Source organism: Haliotis rubra, unplaced genomic scaffold (genome assembly GCF_003918875.1).
Source record: "Haliotis rubra isolate DU_JTF1 unplaced genomic scaffold, ASM391887v1 Scf1, whole genome shotgun sequence".
NCBI classification, from domain to species: domain Eukaryota; kingdom Metazoa; phylum Mollusca; class Gastropoda; order Lepetellida; family Haliotidae; genus Haliotis; species Haliotis rubra.
In genome coordinates this window covers 1,758,539-1,779,386 of record NW_025764891.1, presented here as the reverse complement: position 1 = coordinate 1,779,386, position 20,848 = coordinate 1,758,539, and the positions used below count along the sequence as shown (strand labels likewise).

The 20,848-nt window shown below is 40.6% G+C and overlaps 1 protein-coding gene across 1 annotated transcript; it reads right to left on the bottom strand.

The window, feature by feature from the left end:
- Positions 1–6,180: 6,180 nt before the first annotated feature.
- Positions 6,181–14,136, bottom strand: LOC124260737 (carbohydrate sulfotransferase 11-like). The gene is made up of 4 exons (XM_046695383.1): positions 13,803–14,136; positions 9,286–9,464; positions 8,198–8,250; positions 6,181–7,985 (listed from the first exon to the last, which is right to left on the bottom strand). Exons 2-4 carry the CDS (start codon positions 9,434–9,436, stop codon positions 7,128–7,130), a joined length of 1,062 nt encoding a protein of 353 aa, XP_046551339.1. The 5' UTR covers positions 9,437–9,464; positions 13,803–14,136; the 3' UTR covers positions 6,181–7,127.
- Positions 14,137–20,848: the final 6,712 nt, after the last annotated feature.

Genomic DNA, 20,848 nt, shown 5'->3' with positions numbered 1-20,848 from the left:
CCCCGCCGTGATATTGTTGGAATATTGCTAAAAGCGGCGTAAAACCAGACTCAGTCAGTCAGTCAGTCAGTCATTTCAGTCTATTCTTCCGACAAGCAGAGCTACGGAGACATAATCAATTGCCCCCCCTGAGCAAATGTAAAGAGTATGAAGAGTGTTTACAACTGGTAAATATGGGAATAGATTTAAACATTACAAACCGGCAAATGGGAAATCTGTACCATTGACAAGTCTTTAAAGCAGTAGTGTACGTTGGTTGGTTTGTTGTTTACTCAGCAATATATGCTGGGGCCCGTTTAACAAAGCCCTCTTACCGGTACGACCTCGTAAAGTAGGTCATAGACCACCTCTTACTTTTTTACCCCGTTTCACAAAGACCTCGTATATTTACACCGTGACGTAAACAGCCCAAAATTTAGGACCCCGATTGACCTGTCGTAAAAACTTTAGGAGGTCGTAAATTACACCTAAAATATAAAACGGTTGAAAATTGGAAACATCGTGATAATGAATTGAATGATAATGGAATCAATTATTACTTTATTTCAATTCAATTTTTCATTCATGCATTACAACTCGAGAAATACTTGTTTTCAAGGCAAACATCAACAAAAGGTAGCTATGGTTACCTTACACTTTTCTGATGCTCGATCATCTGTAACTGCGGAGTGAAATATAAATACATTTTTCTGTTCCTCTTTTATCCCAAGGGCCTACATGTTCCCTGTCGACGGTACATTAAGAGGCGGTTCTTATAAACATGCAGCACTGTCAACCAGCAATGCGTGACCCGGGAAACTGGAGACGCCATCTTTAATAATCCATTAGGATAAGCTCTCTTTCTCACGCAACACGTCTGAGTGCATTTGGGGGCGACATGAGACTGTTACAGACAGAACAACATCTGACAGAAGTGCAGTGATTCAGTTTAGCAGTAGCTGGGTTGAATGATAATGCCCTCTCCAGACACGTTTATGTGTCTATGATTTACACCCAGAACGTTCTTTCCGGTAACTCGATCCAACTGTCGAGTCGTGCATACAATTGTGTTTCCTATACAGCTTGAAATAATTTTATCACCTCATACTCAGTTTCTGACTGAGTTTAGTTTTACGCCGCTTTTAGCAATATTCCAGCAATATCACGGCGGGGGACACCAGAAATGGGCTTAACACATTGTGCCCATGTGGGGAATCGAACCCGGGTCTTCGGCGTGACGAGCCAACGCTTTAACCACCAGGCTACCCCACCGCCCCTCCGCCATATTGGATAGTGTTTACAAAATCACGTCTCGCGAAGGCCGGTATTGAGACGAGGGGTGCAGGGACGCACACACACACACACACACACACACACACACACACACACACACACACACACACACACACACACACACACACACACACACACACACACACACTCACACACACACACACACACACACTTGTGGTGAAAAGTTGTTAAATGACCATTGAAACTTGGGTTGAAAACACACACCCCTCTTTTCTCAATAGTTGTGCACCCCTCCTTTTCTCAAATGACCCCTTTTCTCAATAGTGTGCACTCCTCCTTTCTCAATAGTGTGAAATTCTCAATAGTGTGCACCCCTCCTTTTCTCAATAGTGTGCACCCCTCCTTTTCTCAATAGCTGTATCCGCCCCTGTGAATGATACATGACGTATATTTCATAGTCAGCTGCGACAAATGCATCATTGAATTCCCCATACATTTTAAAATCAAATTACAACTGGTCTTTGTCACCAATACCAACTGTCTAGATAAAATGAAATGAAAGATATTGGGTGTGAAAACGAACGCTGTGCTCGGAAGACTGCGCTAGTTTGAAATGTAAACAAAGAAACATTCCGATTTTACACTGCGTAGCATTTCTAAAATTCTCCGACATCCAGTCGGCTATTCATTGCTTGCAATGGCTCAATACCTTAGAATATGCATGGAAAGAATACCACAGCAAGAAAGAGGAAATTAAAAATAGATACAATGCAATGTTTTGATACTTCATAAGAAAAGTTTCCGTGCAGCGTAACGCCATAGCAGACGCAAAATCACGCAGAACGACAACGGTAATTATCAGCATTTCTGGCTTCTTCTCCTACTTACAATGAAAACGATGAAAACATATAACAATACACAGATAGTCAGAGTCACTCTTATAACTTACATCTCATATTTATGTACAAACGATCCCTGAATCAAGGGAAGAGTCCTCGCAAAATCCTGTGTACCCTTGTCAGCGAAGCCGCCATTTTGTAAGAAATCGGTCATTGGTTGTGATGTCACACGTCAACATTGTTGTACATATTAGGCAATTTCTTTGAGGTGAAGGTCGGTTGAAAAAGTAAGTTTACACAATCGCCTTATCCTTCTGATTACACTTTCAGTACTATGATGTATATTTTGCGTATCATTCAGATATTTTTTTCATGAAACCAATTTCAGTACCTACATTTAGCCTTGTTCAATATCATATCATACGTAGATATAGGGTATATGTTTTTATTCTGTGAAAGTTTTTGATTGTTTGAATAAAAGTTACAAAAGAAATTGACACATTTAGAGTATCACACCATATTTTAAACCTTTACACAAGTGTTAGTAATTCAAGCGTATACGTAGCCATAACTGCAACATGTACTTTAGGTCCTATAGTGTGCAATATTCAATACAGATTGGGACTAATATTGCAGTTTCACATGAACAATTAGGTTAAAGGACAGCGATTTAATTCAAACCTTATAAGTAAAACTGAAAATATTAATGGAAATGATTTATACATTTTATCTTGTAATTTTCAATGGAATTTAGTGAGAGAATCCAAAATAATTCATTTATTGATATTTTTTTAAGATAAGATAACCTGTACATTGAATCAGGGATCCATGATATTGGAAAAAAGTGTATGAAAGGAGGACCAAAAGGAATAAAAGTGTGTTGGTTTTGCATGTGAAAAGGCTGTATATTTTGTGGCTTTATAGTAATTAAGTATTTCCCGCTTAAAATATTACAAATTTGGCTTTATATTTTTAAGCATAAAATAAAGATATAAGGTGATCTCCTTGACGACAGGCCCTGGTTATCTTAAAAAATTGGTTGCAAACCCATTTACTAATACGCTAGATTTGATATCTTTTGACAAGATAAATACTCAATTTTGCAAACTTGGTCCGAAGTTGAAATATTTTAACAGATTTTGCATAAATTTTCTGTCAACTGAGTCGAAAGCTTTTTCAAGTTCAATGAGTAGTTATAAACCTGGAACTTGGTATGATTCTGTATAATCCACAATATCACAGATTTGCCATGTAACTTCCCCTATATATCTTCCAGGAACAAAACCTTCTTGATCTTCATTCATAATACCTGGAAGCATGATCTTTATCCGACACCCACCCCCGTCCCTCTAGCCCCCGTCCCTCCAGCCCCGTCCCCTAGCCCCCGTCCCCTAGCTCCCGTCCCTCTAGCCCCCGTCCCTCTAGCCCCCGTCCCTCTAGCCCACGTCCTCTAGCCGCCGTCCCTCTAGCCCACGTCCTCTAGCCCCCGTCCCTCTAGCCCCCGTCCCTCTAGCCCACGTCCCCTAGCCCCCGTACAGATACACCGATAAACAATATGTATCTTGCGTAAAAACAACTGATCTGACTGCATTCAGACAATGTATCAAGATCTGAATTAACATATTTGTGAATGTAAATAAATATAGAATCTTCATACTTGTTTTGTCACTTATTAGCAACAGTGGTCACCTACTGATCAATACTGATCACTGAGCCGTAATTCTCTGTTATCTATGCCAAGTGCCGGTAGTCAACTACTCACAACCAACACCTGACCTAACGAGTTAATAGTAGCAGTTAAACCAGTTACAGGGGAGTGAGTACAGCTAACAGAACAGCCAGGCGAGGGGCTAGAGGTACTAATTAGTAGCTTATAACAACAGGGGCTAGGGGACGGGGCCAGAGGGGTGGAGTCGGATAAAGACCATCCTATTGGCTATCACTGTTGAGGCTAATTTATATGAAGTATTTAGTTGTGATATTGGTCTCAAGAAATTTAGATTTTTAAAACTTTTACTACCCTTAGGCAAGCAAGTGACGAGTCCTTGTTTTTCTGACACAGACAAAGAACCGCTTTCATATGCATAATGCAAAGAATTTATAAGAAATTTATTCAAATCATTCCACAAAAATGTAATGAATTCGCTTGAAAAGCCATCTGGGCCTGGACTTTTATTATTTTTCATTTTTTAAAGCTGAAAGTGTATTCGGATAAGTACATTTTCCTTCCAAGGATGAAGCTACATCATAAGACAATTTTTATTCACTCGAATAAAGCTTTTTATAAAATGATTTAGTCTCCGCAGGTATTTCTGGTTGATCTTTATCACTGAGCAATCATTTGTTTTCCAATTCCATTATTGATTTATTAAAATACAATTCTGCTTTCTTGTTGCAAAAAACACTTAGTTGGTTTCCCCCATTGTTAGAACCATTTAGCGTTAGATCATATGCATAAACCTTTTGAGTTTTTATATCCTCCAAATCATGTTTCAGATCATTTACTTCTTTCCTAATTTCTGCCTTTTTAGAATTATGTATCTTATTCAATTTCCAATTCACTTAATTTATTTTCCAAAACGTTTTCTCTGTTCAATGTTCGATGCAGTGTGAAAATAATCGAGTCTGGACCAGACAATCCAGTGATCAACAGCATGAACATCGATCTACGCAATAGGGGTACGACGACAGTCCATAATTAGCAAACCGTCTGACGCTATTCGGCATTAGAAGCTTGTAAATATGTAAGAACTTCTGATCTGTATATACTCAGGTATGTTATACAGTAACCTACGGTTATAGCGAAATCAAAGGGTTCACTAATTTTCAATTCGTTATATCCGTAGTTCGTCTTAAGCAGTTTGACTAATATATACAAGTAGACAGGACACAAAAACTGTTCGTTATACCCATCAGTTCGGTATAAGCGATTTCGTTATAAGCTAAGTTTACTGCAGTGGCAATTCCCTCGTAAACACCAAAAACGTTAGCCAGCTTGGTATATCCCGGTGTCAGGGGTTTTCGACAATGTAAGAAAAAAACGTATTTTCTATCTGTAATATCATTTAAAGTTTGTATTTTACTTACCTTGAGTGATAAAGGATATATTCATCTATTTCACACAAAAATATCAAGTGTTTCCTACAAAACTAGCGTTTGATGAAATCGTATCGGCGAAACTGTTGCCGCTCGTAACATCCGGGTATTTTGTATGGGTTTTCGACAATGAGCAATACTTTTTGCTCCGCACTGCGAGGGAGTGTTGTGATCACGTGGCTTCCTCTTTATATATTGCCTGTCACCACCAGACGACTGATCAAACTGAATTTTCGCTTGCTATTTTTTGTTAAAAGGGAACTGATTTTGCATCGTAAGTGGTAATAACGATCTCGGGTAAATAATATTGATGTTTGTTTGCTTTTTATATAAATTTACTTCCCGATTTCCATTGTCAATAAAACTTCTCACGACAGCGACTGGGCACCCGCCCTACCAGTGAAACTATTTGTGCACTCCGATCGCACACGTACTCCCCCGATATAGCACGTGCAATGCAATCGTCGAAATCACCAGAACGTCGAATTCAGCTCGTGTTGGGATAGTTATCAAATATGATGACAATAAAGACTTATATAGCCACGCACATGGCGGTTCCAAGATCAAACGCCAAACATATTTGTGATACAGCCCAAAATGACGATATCTATCAACGGTCTAATGTCACGTCTTGTTGTAAGAAGCGACCTACGGGATCAGATAGTCAGGCTCGCTGCCTTGGTTGATACATGTCATCGTATCCCAATTGCGGATATCGATGCTCATGCTGTTGATCACTTAATTGTCTGGTCCAGGTTCGATTATTTACAGATCGTCGCTATATATAGCTGGAATATTGTTGAGTGTGGCGTTAAGCAACAAGAATAAATCAATCAACTATTGCCACGAAGAATTGATAACGATTACACCCCCTAAACTTAGATCAATAATATTAAATCGTCATGGCAATCAAACCTGATCATGTTAATAGATTAGTTTTTACAATACAGTCACACAAAGAACCACCAATGGGTTCTCACCAGCATCAGGTCAATGATACACAAATTCACTGTCAAAGTGGTCACTTTTATTATTTTTGTAACAATACACTTCAATGGCGTAAAGACAGAAATTGAATTTTGTTGGAATGCAAATCATGCATAGTATGATAAACAAAGTTTAAATGTAGGTCTTTGCATTAAATCTTGAATAAACGTCAAGTCAAGAGAGATATTGATAAAAACACATAGTCAAACAACGATCAGTTTCAGAGGACCTACATAAATAGCTTGATACAAACACAAAAGAATGACTGAAGAAGGAATATACAGGGCCCCGTCTTTTACTTCCAGAAACTAACTTCGACCTGTTTGACTATCTCCATTCAGAACTGCGGTACAACCCATTGCTGGTCAGATTAAACCTAAGCATACATGTCAATAACACCCCCCTGAAAAACTCGCCCATGAGCTAAAGCATTTGTAACTTCCACGAAAACACCAACTGTTTTAGATCTCCGCGAATGGTGGTCCTCATATTACAAGTAAACAGAATGGTGCTGAAAGCATTTCACCTCCACGAACGGCATTCATTCTAATAAACCTCCAAGAACGGTGCCCATTGTCATACAGTAACCATTGTAACACACCTCATGTGAAGGCAAATATTTTAACACACCTTCACGAACAGTACAAATTGCAAAACCCCTCCTTGAAAGGCAGATATTGCTGTCCACCTCCACGAATGGCAAAGATTGCTGTCCACTTCCACGAATGGCAAAGATTGCTGTCCACCTCCACGAATGGCAAATATTGCTGCCCACCTCCACGAATGGCAAAGATTGCTGTCCACCTCCACGAATGGCAAAGATTGCTGTCCATATCCACGAATGGCAAAGATTGCTGTCCACGTCCACGAAAGGCAAAGATTGCTGTCCACCTCCACGAATGGCAAAAATTAGTGCAAACCTCCACGAACGGAACTGTTTGTAACACACCGATGTGAACATATTCTAGAACCTCATAGCTTCACTTGCCAGTGGGTGAGATTCCGTAGACTGTTGGGAACCTTATATCTGAACATGAGAAAGTCTGGATAATACACCTCCATAAGCTGGTCCAATAAGACTGGGGGTATCTGGCTGTAGTATTGACGAAGAAGTTCCTCGGTCCCTGCATGCTTGTAGGACGCAGATCGTTTCGGAAACTGGAATAGCTTTGACGCTCCTATCTTGTCTAAAAGTCGCACCGAGTCCGCCTCAAGGTCATCATAAGAACTTACAAGGTCATAATTTATAAGGCAAGGGTGACAAAGCTCTGTCATCTTCTCCCAGTGTTCATTAAGAGGTTCTCGTCGTGTATAGTCAGTCAGATAATGAACATATTCACTAAATGACACATCCTTCCCGTCAGGCTTCGTGTTCCAGGAATTGGCTCGATACTTTCTGACAATATTCTTTCCATAACGTTTGTGAAAGAATGGATTCTTCCCTTTAAACTTGTTCCTGTAAGCTGATAATATTCTTTCAAAGGGTTCACGAGTGAACACAAACTTGTAATAGTTCTTCAGTCGGTACTTAATGTCCTCAATTGATAGGTCACTCAGGTAGGTCAAATAGTCATCATAAGCACCGTGGACGTCGGAGGCTTTCAGCTTCATTGGATCCGTTGTGTTCATCTTCCCGGTGAGTAGCAACATGACTCGCCTCCAGTTTGTGCAGGCAACCTTTGGAACTGAGCAATACAGAATCTTATATTTGTCGTTGACGATGATATGCCGGAATATATCCGGCGTAATAATTTTATTCCCGTTGGCTGCACAGAATTCTCTTCGATTACGGTACCTAATTGCCCTGTGGTTGTCATGTTGCCTTGAATCCTGAAAATATACAATGACGTCATTTGTCAAAATGGTGCTTCGTGAATTCGTTAGTCCGAGGGATTAATCTGTTAATTTAATTAGAGTTGGGTTGTGATTTCTTCCATAGAAAATGTGGACTTTGAATTTTACTTCCATTGGTGCCACCCAGAAAGCAAACTGGAGAAACATCAGGTTTGGATTTTGTCAAAAAGAATTCTGAAATAACTTACCGTCTCTGCTACTGATAACAGTTTCTTAAGTCGAGTCGCCTCCACAAACATCCCTGAAATTTACATAATAATGGTTAGGTTGTTTTTAAGTTTGAGCAATGCCAGCAATATCATGACCACGAATATATAATAATCATCATTTTGATAATGGCGGTGGGGAAGCCTTGTGGATAAAGCGCTGGCCTGTTACGCTGAAACCCCGAAGTCAATTCCCCCGTAATTGTAATATGGCTAGAATATTGCTACAATGGAAGGTAACAATTTTTCACTTCATTAACAAATGCCCCTAGATTGCCATGACAATGTAACCTGAACCAAAAAACAATTGACATTTTTTTGCTGTACGTGTATTTGCACAGCAGGTCTCCTTGGAATTAAACTCTAATGAATGTGTATTAAATTTACAACAAGATAGTTTGAACCTTTCGCTTGTTTATCAGCATATTTATGTTTTTGCAGCAAATTACGTGAAGCTCTTTGACCTACGATGTTTATATTGCAGTAATATTCATTGCCATTTCCTAAATGACATAACACCATCTTTCCTTTTACAATATGTGTTAATGACCTACTTGTCGTACATATACTACCCATCAAATGTTTAGACCCACTAAGGAGGAGTTCAAAGATAGGAACAGCCAGGTGTGCGAGAAAGGATGGAGCCGGCACAGCAAAGGTAAATGAATCAATGACTTTGTCGGCACTTGTGCGCGTGCTTCACGTACACCAGGCTGTTCCCCTCTTTGCACTCCTCCCTCGTAACAAATAGTGAACTGGGTCAAAATGTTAATGACAGTTTGTTAAAAACTTATTTATTTTTCGGACATAAATTCTGCAAAAACATCACAGAGTTGATCTGATGCTTTTAATTATGGTCAGTGTTTCATTGAGTATTATATGTTTATTAGTTTTCGAGTTAGTTTTCATCGGTCCAGTTTTGAGCCAAACGGATTCTTTAGTGCGCATGCACGTCGTTAAGCGACATTAAATTTCACCTCACACCTCACCTCACCTCAATATTTTGCATTACAGGTGTGCTTCGTGCGCACTGTAATATATTTTTACATAACGTGGATCAATCATCTTACGTTGCATCGTGTCAGTCGACGGATCAGGGCGGATCCTGGAGGTGAGGATTAGACTCAATGGCAGGAGCACAGAAACCAGGCCCACTAAGATAAGAGCAGTCTTTAGATAACCAATCGACCGCGACCTCATCCTGACCGGCAGAAAGAACATAAACAGCTGATATGGTTGTTATTCCAGTCTGTAAAGAAAATACAAAACAGGTGATATTAAAAGCATCCAAGAATAAACTAATTGTTTAACATAAATGAGTGAACCATTGAATACAATTTGTACTCGGTAGTAAAATTCCATTTTAATCTCGGTGGTTTGTAAATATTCTTCCTGCTCAAGAAAACCAATGACCAAAAGCATGAGCATCCTGTGGGGATAACAACTTCATAGCATTTTAAAGGTTCATCACTCAAACACGGGGTTATTTACCCGGCCACGTTTTCTCCATAAGGAGATTACCTTTAATCACAAGCAAGTGCATTAAATAACTATTTGCCTCTCATCGAATCTTATGCTTTGTGTAAATTAAATATCATTGCACATAATCAAATAAAAATCAGTTGCTCACATTTGCTTTTAGGACAGCAGATTGAAATGTTTCGCAATTTGTATGACTATAATTATTGCCAATCAGAAATTCATAAGAAGGTATAATATTTTGTACATGTTGACAACATCACAAACAAAGTTTCCGGAAAACCATGGATGGTGTGAACTAGGTGCTGTGTTATGTATGTATATCCATCAATGTCTATAACCTGGCCGCGAGCAATGAAATATCCTGTTTTAGGCTTTGAGTCGCGTCACAGTTTCGCTTAAACGACGGGTTCAGAAGTTCATCCAACATCACAAGTTGTGAAAAATGGCTCCACACGCCTTCTTTTCAATGTCACCACCAAGCCAAGCCTAACAGGACACACTAGATTTCATCCTAGGGCAATACAGAACAATGTGATATTTCCACACCTTATCTGAGGTATTCGACAAGATGGCCCACCTGTAAACTAAGTGGGTTTGCGCCGCGTGATCATTTACACTAACAAGCACATTGATTTCAAAACACTTGAAGACAGATGGATGATAGGTTAGCCAAGGGGTTAAAGCGTTCATGGCGAAGACACGGGTTCGATTCCCAACATGGGTACAATGTGTGAAGCCATTTCTGGTGTCCCGAGTCGTGATATTGCTGCACTGTTGTTGAAAGCGGCGTGACGAGCCAGCGCTTTAACCACTAGGCTACCCCACCGCCCTCCGCAGGAACAAGACAAACGTTTATAGTGATAACGCATAGCGAACAGCAAATACACATTTCTAGCAGGGAACTACTAACATGAAGCATAGTTTGTTGTAACATAATTCCCTTCACACCGGATGAACCCAGATCTAGACAAAAACTGAGATACTAGATATGACGGTTGACGCGGTATAGCACACAGAAAGGAGGTTTACCCACGACAGCTAGGCGTGTCATTTTGGCCCTGAAATGGGGACATGTATGAGACAAGGCATAACACATTAGAGACGAGCATAGCACATAAAGCAGTGGCATGGCAGCATGACAAGTTGGAGTGAGTGTGTTTAGTTCTACACCGCTTTTAGCAATATTCTAGCAATATCACGACGGGGACACCAGAAAAGGCCTTTATACATTGTAACCATGTGGGGAATCTAACCCGGGCCTTCGGCGTGACGAGCGAACGCTTTAAGAACACGACTACCCCATCGCCCCACGAGCTGGAGTGGACATCTTGACATACTAGACGGGTAGGGGCGTTTCACACACGGCAGTGAGTATGAGACAATAGACAGTGATTATGACAGGCAAGATAATGACCATGGCACACTAGACAATGACCTGTAGGACAGTGCATGCTCATGATGTTGATCCCTGGATTGTCTGGTCCAGACTCGATTATTCACGAACCGTCACCACATGGCTGGGATATTGCTGTGTGACGTTAAACACCAACCAACGTCAGTGCATGACATAGTAGACAAGGAGTATGCTATGTTGGACCATGCATAACACACTAGACAATAACCTTGGCACAAGATCTATGACGACAATGCATTGCAGACAGGACACCATACTAGAAACGCACAAGAAAATGCATGACACATTACATAATGCATGACACACTTCATGCATGACAGACTATATACAGACAGACAGACAGATTATTTATTAAAGTCTCACCCCTGTTATACATATATACAAACTAATTAAACATATATTTACATAGGGCCATTCCATACGGAATTATGAGAGACTAAAATTCTTTAAAAATTGCATGTACATGTATTATGAATAACAATAATTAAAAGTTATATAATACGGATTTTCTCCTTTTTAAAACAACATGGCAGGTTTTGGCAGCTATAAAACAGATATTGCTATTGGACAGGATAAAAGCAGTTTTTTGTATATCAGTAAGATTACTAAAATTCTGACATAGGCTATATACACCACACCAGAGAGTGACAGTGAATAACTCACCAGACAACTCATTACTCAATATATAACACACTAGACAGCGAATGACGACCAAGACAGCACATTACTCAATATATACCACACCAGACAGTGAATAACTCACTAGACAACACATCACTCAATATATAACACGCTAGACAGTAAATGACGAACTAGACAACGCATTACTCAGTGTATACCACACCAGTCAATGAATAACTCACCAGACAACACGTTACTCAATACATAGCACACTAGACAGCGAATGACGAACTATACAACACATTACACAATATATAACACACCAGACATTGAATAACTCACTAGACAACACGCTACTCAATATATATCACACTAGACAACACATTACTCAATGTATACCACACTAGACAACGAATAACTCAGCAGACAACACATTACTCAGTATATACCACACTAGACATTGAATGACGAACTAGACAACAAATACTGTTCATGACACACTAGACATACATCACAGCACGGAGGATACAATAAACATGAAACCTCACAATGTCCGTTCTAAATCAGAGCTCATGATCACCTATATATAAGCCTAAATGTACACCAAGAAGGAAATATATCCAGTAATTTCTGCTGGTGTACATTTGATCCTGTCCATAGTTCAACAAAGCTGATCCCTGGGTTATTCGGGTGTGGATTAACCAATCACAGCATGCCTGTTGGTAATAAAATTACATATTACGCTGGCGATCGATAATACCCAAAGTAGGTGCACCTTTAGGCCATACAGAGATACACCCCGAGAAGACATATTGGATATAGTTTGTGTATTAGTGGTGTTTATACCGACTGGTCAATTATTCGTGTCTGACCATTAGGAAATGTACATTATAACCATTACGTATCATTGTGGTCATGTCAGTATTATCACGTGTTTAGAAATTAGTGTTATAGATTTAACGACTGATTTGAGCTTTTAAATAATACACAATTTACGTGTTATAAATTCACTACGAGGGCTATATAGTGCCAGGAAAGTTTCTCATTTCGTTTTTACACCGAAATCTTACCAGAAGATCTCATACACATTCGAAGTTTAATGTTTCGTTATAGTGATAAAGTTTCAGTTACCTTCTAGAGTGGTGACATAGTTTTACCTTCTAGAGTAGTGACATAGTTTTACACTACTGTAAATCATATCTTGAAGAGCTGGAAACTGTTCCGCGTGAAAAGTTGAAAAGTGGTGTCCTTTTTAAACATTAGGTATATTTCACTGCCCAAACCCGCCTTCTAAATGTACAAAGAAAACATTTGTATTGTGGTGAAATATTTAAATGCAGATATAATCGAAATATACGACATCTTTCCTTACTATGTACGAACTGTGCATACACTCCTTGTCTGTGTATATTGGTTTTGATGTACAGTGGTGAGACTGAAATAAAATTTATGTCTGTGTTTATCTGGCTGTCCCTCATTACGGCATGACTATTTGTTGTCGAAGCATGACGCCATCGTAACGCTAGGCAAATAAATGATAGTTTTCATCGTCATGGTAAGAGTTCCTCCCGTTACCATCCCAAATAATATTTATAAATTAATATATACTAAAATTATTAACAAAACTTAATACAACAATTACTAGAGAACTCACAAAAATAACTAAAAGCCCCAAAATTAATTACAATATATACGGTCGAACCATTACAATGATAAAGGCCCCAGCCACGGTAATGTTACAAAAATATATGGGAGAACGGAAGGAACTCTTTCCGAAAATGATATGTGTGTATATCTGTTCGGGTAATATGATTTGACTAGTAGGGAAATATCTTTCCCACGGAAGTCACCTTTTCGATACATTTGATCGTAAATCAATATAAAAATCCTGTAATGTGTATCAAGGAATCACAGATAGCAGTGTAAACATAATGTAAACAAAACAACGCTCCTATAGATCCACACGCATTCCTTAGTTCGTTATCAGTGTACACAGTACCCGCGCCGCCATCATGGGCTCTAAACGATGCTTCACTTACTATGTTATACAAACACAAAACATATACGTACCTTGATCCTTTCATTATAACACTCCAAAACCTCACAAAATATTGCAATATGTGTACTATTAGTATTCCCCTGTCTAGCCTGGGTGTTGCTGATCGCTGTGACCTCGTCGTTTAACAAAGATGTCCGTCACAACCTGGTTTGGTCGGGTGGGCTGCTTATCAGGTTGAAAGCTTGAAGATCGCTCAACCCACCCACAACCGTTCAGTCGGCTGGAGCTATGCGCTCAAACGGTGGCTTGGCAATCAGCACAGTCTTGACGCCATGGCGCTGGTGATGTAATGTCATTGAGGGGTTCCAATTGTTGAATTGTTTGTTGTGCGTTTGTAACATTAAGGAGACTGTTGCACAACAAATCACGTGACTGATAAACTCCGGGTAGAGTATTTGGGCATCATTTTTTTGGTCGGGGTAAAAAAACTAAAAAAAACCCTTAATAAAGACAAAATTATCCGAATAATGTTCTTGATTCATATTTATTGTAATTCTTATTACAATTTCTCGCGTTCTTTGGACTTGTGGCAGCGACTGATTAAAACATTTTATATGACGAGTCGGTACGTTTAGGTTCGAATCGGCGGTGTTGGAAGGATTAAAAAAGTTTTGTTGTTGTTGTTGTTGTTTTTTGTTGTTTTTTGTTTTTGGGGGGGTCGGCAATATAATTAGAAGGGTCGGACGGGCGATGAGAAACACAAATAATTAAAATGCTGCCTTTACTACTGAACAAACACTTGGGACTAAACTGCCACTAATTAAAGTACTGTCGGAAATAGAATAAATACTGTTTTCAGGCTGTTACTCTGTATCCCTAAAATTTACACAATTGCAAGTAGCATATGTTGAAATAACCCACATCGGCCTAACTCGGTGTTCAGTGGGATGTGTAATAGGATATCCAGAAAAGCATGTTTACTCGTAAAATCTGGCAAACTCAGAAAAAAATACGAATAGCTGCGAACAATAGATCAGACTATAGATGGCAATTAGGTCGTTCAGCCAGGCATGACAATAGACCGTCGACTCACCTGGCATGAAATGCATGTGCTGCATACAAGCACAAGGGGTCATCTCAAAGATATTTTATGCTTTTTCATGTGCGTTGTATATGTCTCATATATTGATTAACATCTTACGTGTCTTTCTTACAGAAAGTTTATGTTGAGATATGTAAAAGAGCATGATACCCATAGAAAAGCTTAAATTAGCCATCGTATTAAATGTCTAAAAATATATAGGTGACATGACCACCCGAAGATCGACAGGACTGGATATTTTTTGTAAATTGTTATGACTTGCCGTTTACTTCCCCAGTTTAATTCCCGTAAAGGATTATCTCACCTTAGCGGATATCTCTACCCCCTAGCCCGATCCCCACCACAGTCTGCGACACCCGTCCTGGGTTTGCTTTTGAGACGACCCTTCCTACCTGTTTCTTTTTATAGTGATAGTGAGACTCCAGGGTAGCTACATCCTTCACAGTTTCAGTCTTAAAGTTATTATTTTTTACGTCAGCTATCGTTTATAATGAAGCTAATTTAATTTCAAAATGGGCATTTAAAAAGTTCCCTTTGTAATACAAATACCGTCGCACACTAATTTGCATAAAGCCATTGTCTGTTCCAAATAAGTCGCAAAGAACTGCATTGCTCATTTCTGCACTAAACTCTCCTCAGTAAAGGCCTTTTTTTCTACGTTTCCTATCTCCGTACCACTGCGACTGCAGTTAGGCCCAACTTAGCTATAGTTTAACAGATATTTCACATTTTCACATATTAACTACATGAATTGTAGATATAAATGCGAACAAACAGTTCTTTTTAATTTACGACAGTACTTGAGTCGTTGGATAATTCCCGAGTCTTAATCTTACCAACACTCCTTTAATCTATCTTACATACGTATTTTATTAACGAATCCAATAATGAATTTGAAAAATTGGTTTAGTCAAAACCTTGTAACTGAGATTAGTTAAACGACTTTGTAATTTGGACTACGTTCCACAATCTGGTATTAAATCTTATATATTGAGAACAGTTTCCATAATGTGTGGCAGGCTGAGGCATTATCCCTGCGTAATTTTGGTAAAAACTTCTAAATTGATGCATAGTTTACGCAAAAATTAAAAGTTGAAAAAAACCCCGAAATACACAGAAGAATGTGAATGAAGTAAAGGGAGATAATTCATGGATGTCAAGGAATGACAAGGAATGTAACGTGTTCATTCATCAGACTGACTGACTGAGTTTGGTTTTACGCCGCTTTTAGCAATATTCCAGCAACATCACGGCGGTGGACACCAGAACTGGGCTTCACACATTGTACCCATCTGGGGAGTCGAACCCGGGTCTTCGGCGTGACGAGCCAACGCTTTAACCATCCTACCGCCCCTTTTTCATCAGAGGAAGTACGAGGAAAATACGTTTATCTCACCTCGTATGTACATATGATAATAGTGTCGTGCGACATTAGATAAACACATATCACAACTTCCCAAATGCATAATTGTTTTGAAGTTGATATCTTTTAAAAGTAAATATAAAGTAATATATTTAAACCAGCGAAAAATCAAGAATATTTACAAATCGTAATGCAATACATAAAATTAAGCATATTTTTATTAATGAAGCTCAGGCATGCATCACATAGTTTCTCAGATATCATTGCAGGCTTTGGCACTAAAACACAATGGGCTAGTTAAGATCAGATATAGTCTATCTTCGCTGGGGAGTGTTTGCTTAAAGGTTCAATTAAAAGATCTAGCTATATTGCCCAATAACTGCTTGTGACATTTCTATATCAACATCAGTGGTCTTTCTGTTAATGTATGTTACACACTGTTAGGGTACTTCGTTTTCCTGTGACCATCACACAGCCCTCAGTGCAACACAACTCTATGTCAGTGTAACAAAGCTCTCTGTCGGCGTGGGGCGGTGGGGTAGCCTAATGGTTAAAGCGTTCGCTCGTCACGCCGAAGGACCGGGTTCGATTCCCCACATGGGTAGAATGTGTGAAGCCCATTTCTGGTGTCCCCCGCCGTGATATTGCTGGAAATACTGCTAAAAGCGGCGTTAAACCCAACTCACTCACTCACTCACTCTGTCGGCGTAACACAGCTCTGTCAGTGTAACACAACTCTATGTCAGTGTAAAACAGCTCTCGGTCAGTGTAACACAGCTCTCAGTGTAACACAGCCCTCTGTCAGTGTAACACAGCTCTCAATGTAGCACAACTCTCTGTTAGTGTAACACAGCTCTCTGTCAGTGTAAAACAGCTCTCGGTCAGTGTAACACAGCTATCTGTCAGTGTGACACAGCTCTCTGTCAGTTTAACACAGTTCTCTGCCAGTGTAACAAAGCTCTGTCAGTGTAACACAGCTCTCTGTCAGTGTAACACAGCTCTCTGGCAGTGCAACAAACCTCTGTCAGTGTAACACAGCTCTCTGTCAGTGTAACACAGCTCTCTGCCAGTGTAACAGAGCTCTCAGTCAGTGTAACACAGCCCCTGTCAGTTTAACACAGCCCTCTGTGAGTGTGACACAGCTCTCTATCAGTGTGACAAAGCTCTCTGTCAATGTAACATAGCCCTCTGTCAGTGAAACATAGCCCTCTGTCAGTGAAAAACAGCCCTCTGTCAGTTTAACACAGCCCTCTGTCAGTGTGACACAGCTCTCTGTCAGTGTAACACAGCTCTCTGTCTGTGTAACACAGCTCTCAGTGTGACACAGCTCTCGGTCAGTGTAACACAGCTCTCAGTGTGACACAGCTCTCTGTCAGTGTAACGAAGCTTTCTGTGAGTGTAACACAGCTCTCAGTGTAATACAGCTCTCTGTCAGTGTAACACAGCTCTCTGTCAGTGTAACACAGCTCTCAGTGTGACACAGCTCCCTGTCAGTGTAACACAGCCTTCTGTCAGTGTAACACAGCTCTCTGTCATGTGTAACACAGCTCTCAGTGTGACACAGCTCTCTGTCAATGTAACACAACTTTCTGTCAGTGTAACACAGCTCTCAGTGTAACACAGCTTTCTGTCAGTGTAGCACAGATCTCAGTGTAACACAGCTCTCTGTCAGTGTAACACAGCTCTCTGTCAGTGTAACACAGCTCTCAGTGTGACACATCTCTCTGTCAGTGTAACACAGCTCTCTGTCCAGTGTAACACAGCTCTCTGTCAGTGTAACACAGCTCTCTGTCAGTGTAACACAGCTCTCTGTCAGTGTAACACAGCTATCTGTTAGTGTAACACAGCTCTCTGTCAGTGTAACACAGCTCTCTGTCAGTGTAACACAGCTCTCAGTGTAACACAGCTCTGTCAGTGTAACACAGCTCTCTGTCAGTGTAACACAGCTCTCTGTCAGTGTAACACAGCTCTCAATGTAGCACAGCTCTCTCTTAGTTACTCCTAGGCCAAATGTAGAGATAACATCATTATAAGGTAATACGATACACCAGGCCTTATCACCCATACTGCATATCCTGATCATGTTGAACATCAGTGCGTGTCACCGTCCATTAAACAATGCGGTTAATACTCATGAAGTTGGTCTATGAACATGTGGACACTGTTTCAACAGCGGGGTAAACCTTGTTTGTTTTTAGCAACCTGATACATTCTGTGTCTAGTTCCACATTGAGAAGAATGGAGGGTGGGAGTTGTCATACCAATTACTGGATAACGCTTTTACTGCTGCTGAGAGATCCTAAAAGATAGGGACTTTTCTAACATTTGGCCTAGGGCTATAGTGTAACACAGCTCTCAGTCAGTGTAACACAGCTATCTGTCAGTGTAACAGAGCTCTGTGTCAGTTGAACACTTCGCTGCCAGTATAACAAAGCTCTGTCAGTGTAACACAGCTCTCTGTCAGTTTAACACAGCTCTCTGTCAGTGTAACAAACCTCTGTCAGTGTAACACAGCTCTCTGTCAGTGTAACACAGCTCTCTGTCCAGTGTAACAGAGCTCTCTGTCAGTGTAACACAGCTCTCTGTCAGTGTGACACAGCTCTCTGTCTGTGTAACACAGCTCTCTGCCAGTGTAACAGAGCTCTCTGTCAGTGTAACACAGCTCTCAGTGTAACACAGTTCTCAGTGTAACACAGCCCTCTGTCAGTGTAAGAGTGTAACACAGCTCTCCGTCTGTGTAACACATCTCTCTGTCTGTGTAACACAGCTCTCTGCCAGTGTAACAGAGCTCTCTGTCAGTGTAACACAGCCCTCAGTCAGTTTAACACAGCTCTCTGTCAGTATAACACAGCTCTCAGTCAGTGTAACACAGCTCTATGTCAGTGTAACACAGCCCTCTGTCAGTGTAACACAGCTCTCAGTGTAACACATTTCTCAGTGTGACACAGCTCTCTGTCAGTGTAACACAGCCCTCTGTCAGTGTAACACAGCCCTCTGTCAGTGTAACACAGCCCTCTGTCAGTGTAACACAGCTCTCTGTCAGTGTGACACAGCTCTCTGTCAGTGTAACACAGCTCTCTGTCAGTGTAAAACAGCTCTGTGTAACACAGCTCTCTGTCAGTGTAACACAGCTCTCTGTCAGTGTAACACAGCTCTCTGTCATTGTAACACAGCTCTAAGTGTAACACAGCTCTCGGTCAGTGTGACACAGCTCTCTGTCAGTGTAACACAGCTCTGTCAGTGTAAGACAGCTCTCTGTCCGTGTAACACAGCTCTCTGTCAGTGTATCACAGCTCTCTGGTGTTGTAACATAACTCTCAGTGTAACAGTTCTCTGTCCGTGTAGCACAGCTCTCTGTCAGTGTAACACAGCTCTGTGTCCGTGTAAAACAGCTCTCTGTCCGTGTAAAACAGCTCTCTCTCGGTGTATCACAGCTCGCTGTAAGTGTAACACAGCTCTCTGTCAGTCTAACACAGCTCTCAGTGTAACACAGCTCTCTGTCAGTGTAACACAGTTCTCAGTCAGTGTACCTTAAACTTTCTGTTAGTGTTACGCAGCTCTCTATCAGTGTAAAATACTTCTCTGTAAGTGTAACTCAGTTATCTGTCAGGGAGACAAAGCTCTCTGTAAGTGTAACACAGTTATTTGTCAGTGTGACACAGCTCTCTGTAAGTGTAACGCAGCTCTTTGTCAGTGTAACACAACTCTGTCAGTGTGACACAGCTCTCCGACAGTGTGACACAGTTCTCTGTCAGTGAAACACAACTCTGTCAGTATGACACGGCTCTGTCAGTGTTACACAGCTCTTTGTCAGTGTAACACAAGTCTGTCAGTGTTACACAGCTCTTTGTCAGTGTAACACAAGTCTGTCAGTGTTACACAGCTCTTTGTCAGTGTAACACAAGTCTGTCAGTGTTACACAGTTATCTGTCAGTGTGAATCAGATCTCTGTCAGTGTGAAACAATTATCTGTCAGTGTAGCACAGCTCTCTGTCAGTGTGACACAGCTTTCTGTCAGTGGGACACAGTTATTGTCAGTGTAACACAGCTGTCTGTCAGTGTGACACTGCTCTCATTGTAGGAGCTCTCTCCCAGTCTGACACATCTCTCTCTCTCTCCTCAGTGTGACACAGCTCTCTGTCACGTTTACACACCTCTCTGCCACTGTAACACAGTTCTGTCAGTGTTACACAGCTATCTGTCAGTGCGTAGCGCCACTCTGGTACAATCTGTGTCAGTCACATGGTCTTCTGTCACACAGATTCACACATCTCTGTTGCTATGTGTCATATTTGTATCTGTCACATCTCAGCAATCGTTTGGTAATGTCCCACAACTCCCTGTGACACCGCTGTAGTACACTTATCCTTCAGACTATGTGTCATACACATGTGTCACGCACCTCAACGTTCTCATAATGGCACACAATGCACCGTTGCACCACTTTACTTTTCTTTCTTACTATGTGTCATAGAGCTCTCTGTCAGAGATACGTACCCCAGCGAAAACGGACCCCCCAAAAAATCGAGAAAACGGCCACCCCACTGGAGAAAACTGCCTCCGAACCAAGAGAAAACGGTCTCTGTGCCTAGCGGACAACATAGTTGCACCAAGATCAAAGGAGATCATATGATATATATCCTGATTAATAA

What these genes read in the sequence shown, in the direction of transcription:
- LOC124260737 (XM_046695383.1), bottom strand. Translation starts at nt 9,436, where the DNA reads ATGTTCTTTCTGCCGGTCAGGATGAGGTCGCGGTCGATTGGTTATCTA. An exon ending in GTCGACTGACACGATGCAAC is followed by an intron (nt 8,251 to 9,285) that starts GTAAGATGATTG and finishes TGTAAATTTCAG; the next exon opens with GGATGTTTGTGGAGGCGACT. An exon ending in TGTTATCAGTAGCAGAGACG is followed by an intron (nt 7,986 to 8,197) that starts GTAAGTTATTTC and finishes GTATATTTTCAG; the next exon opens with GATTCAAGGCAACATGACAA.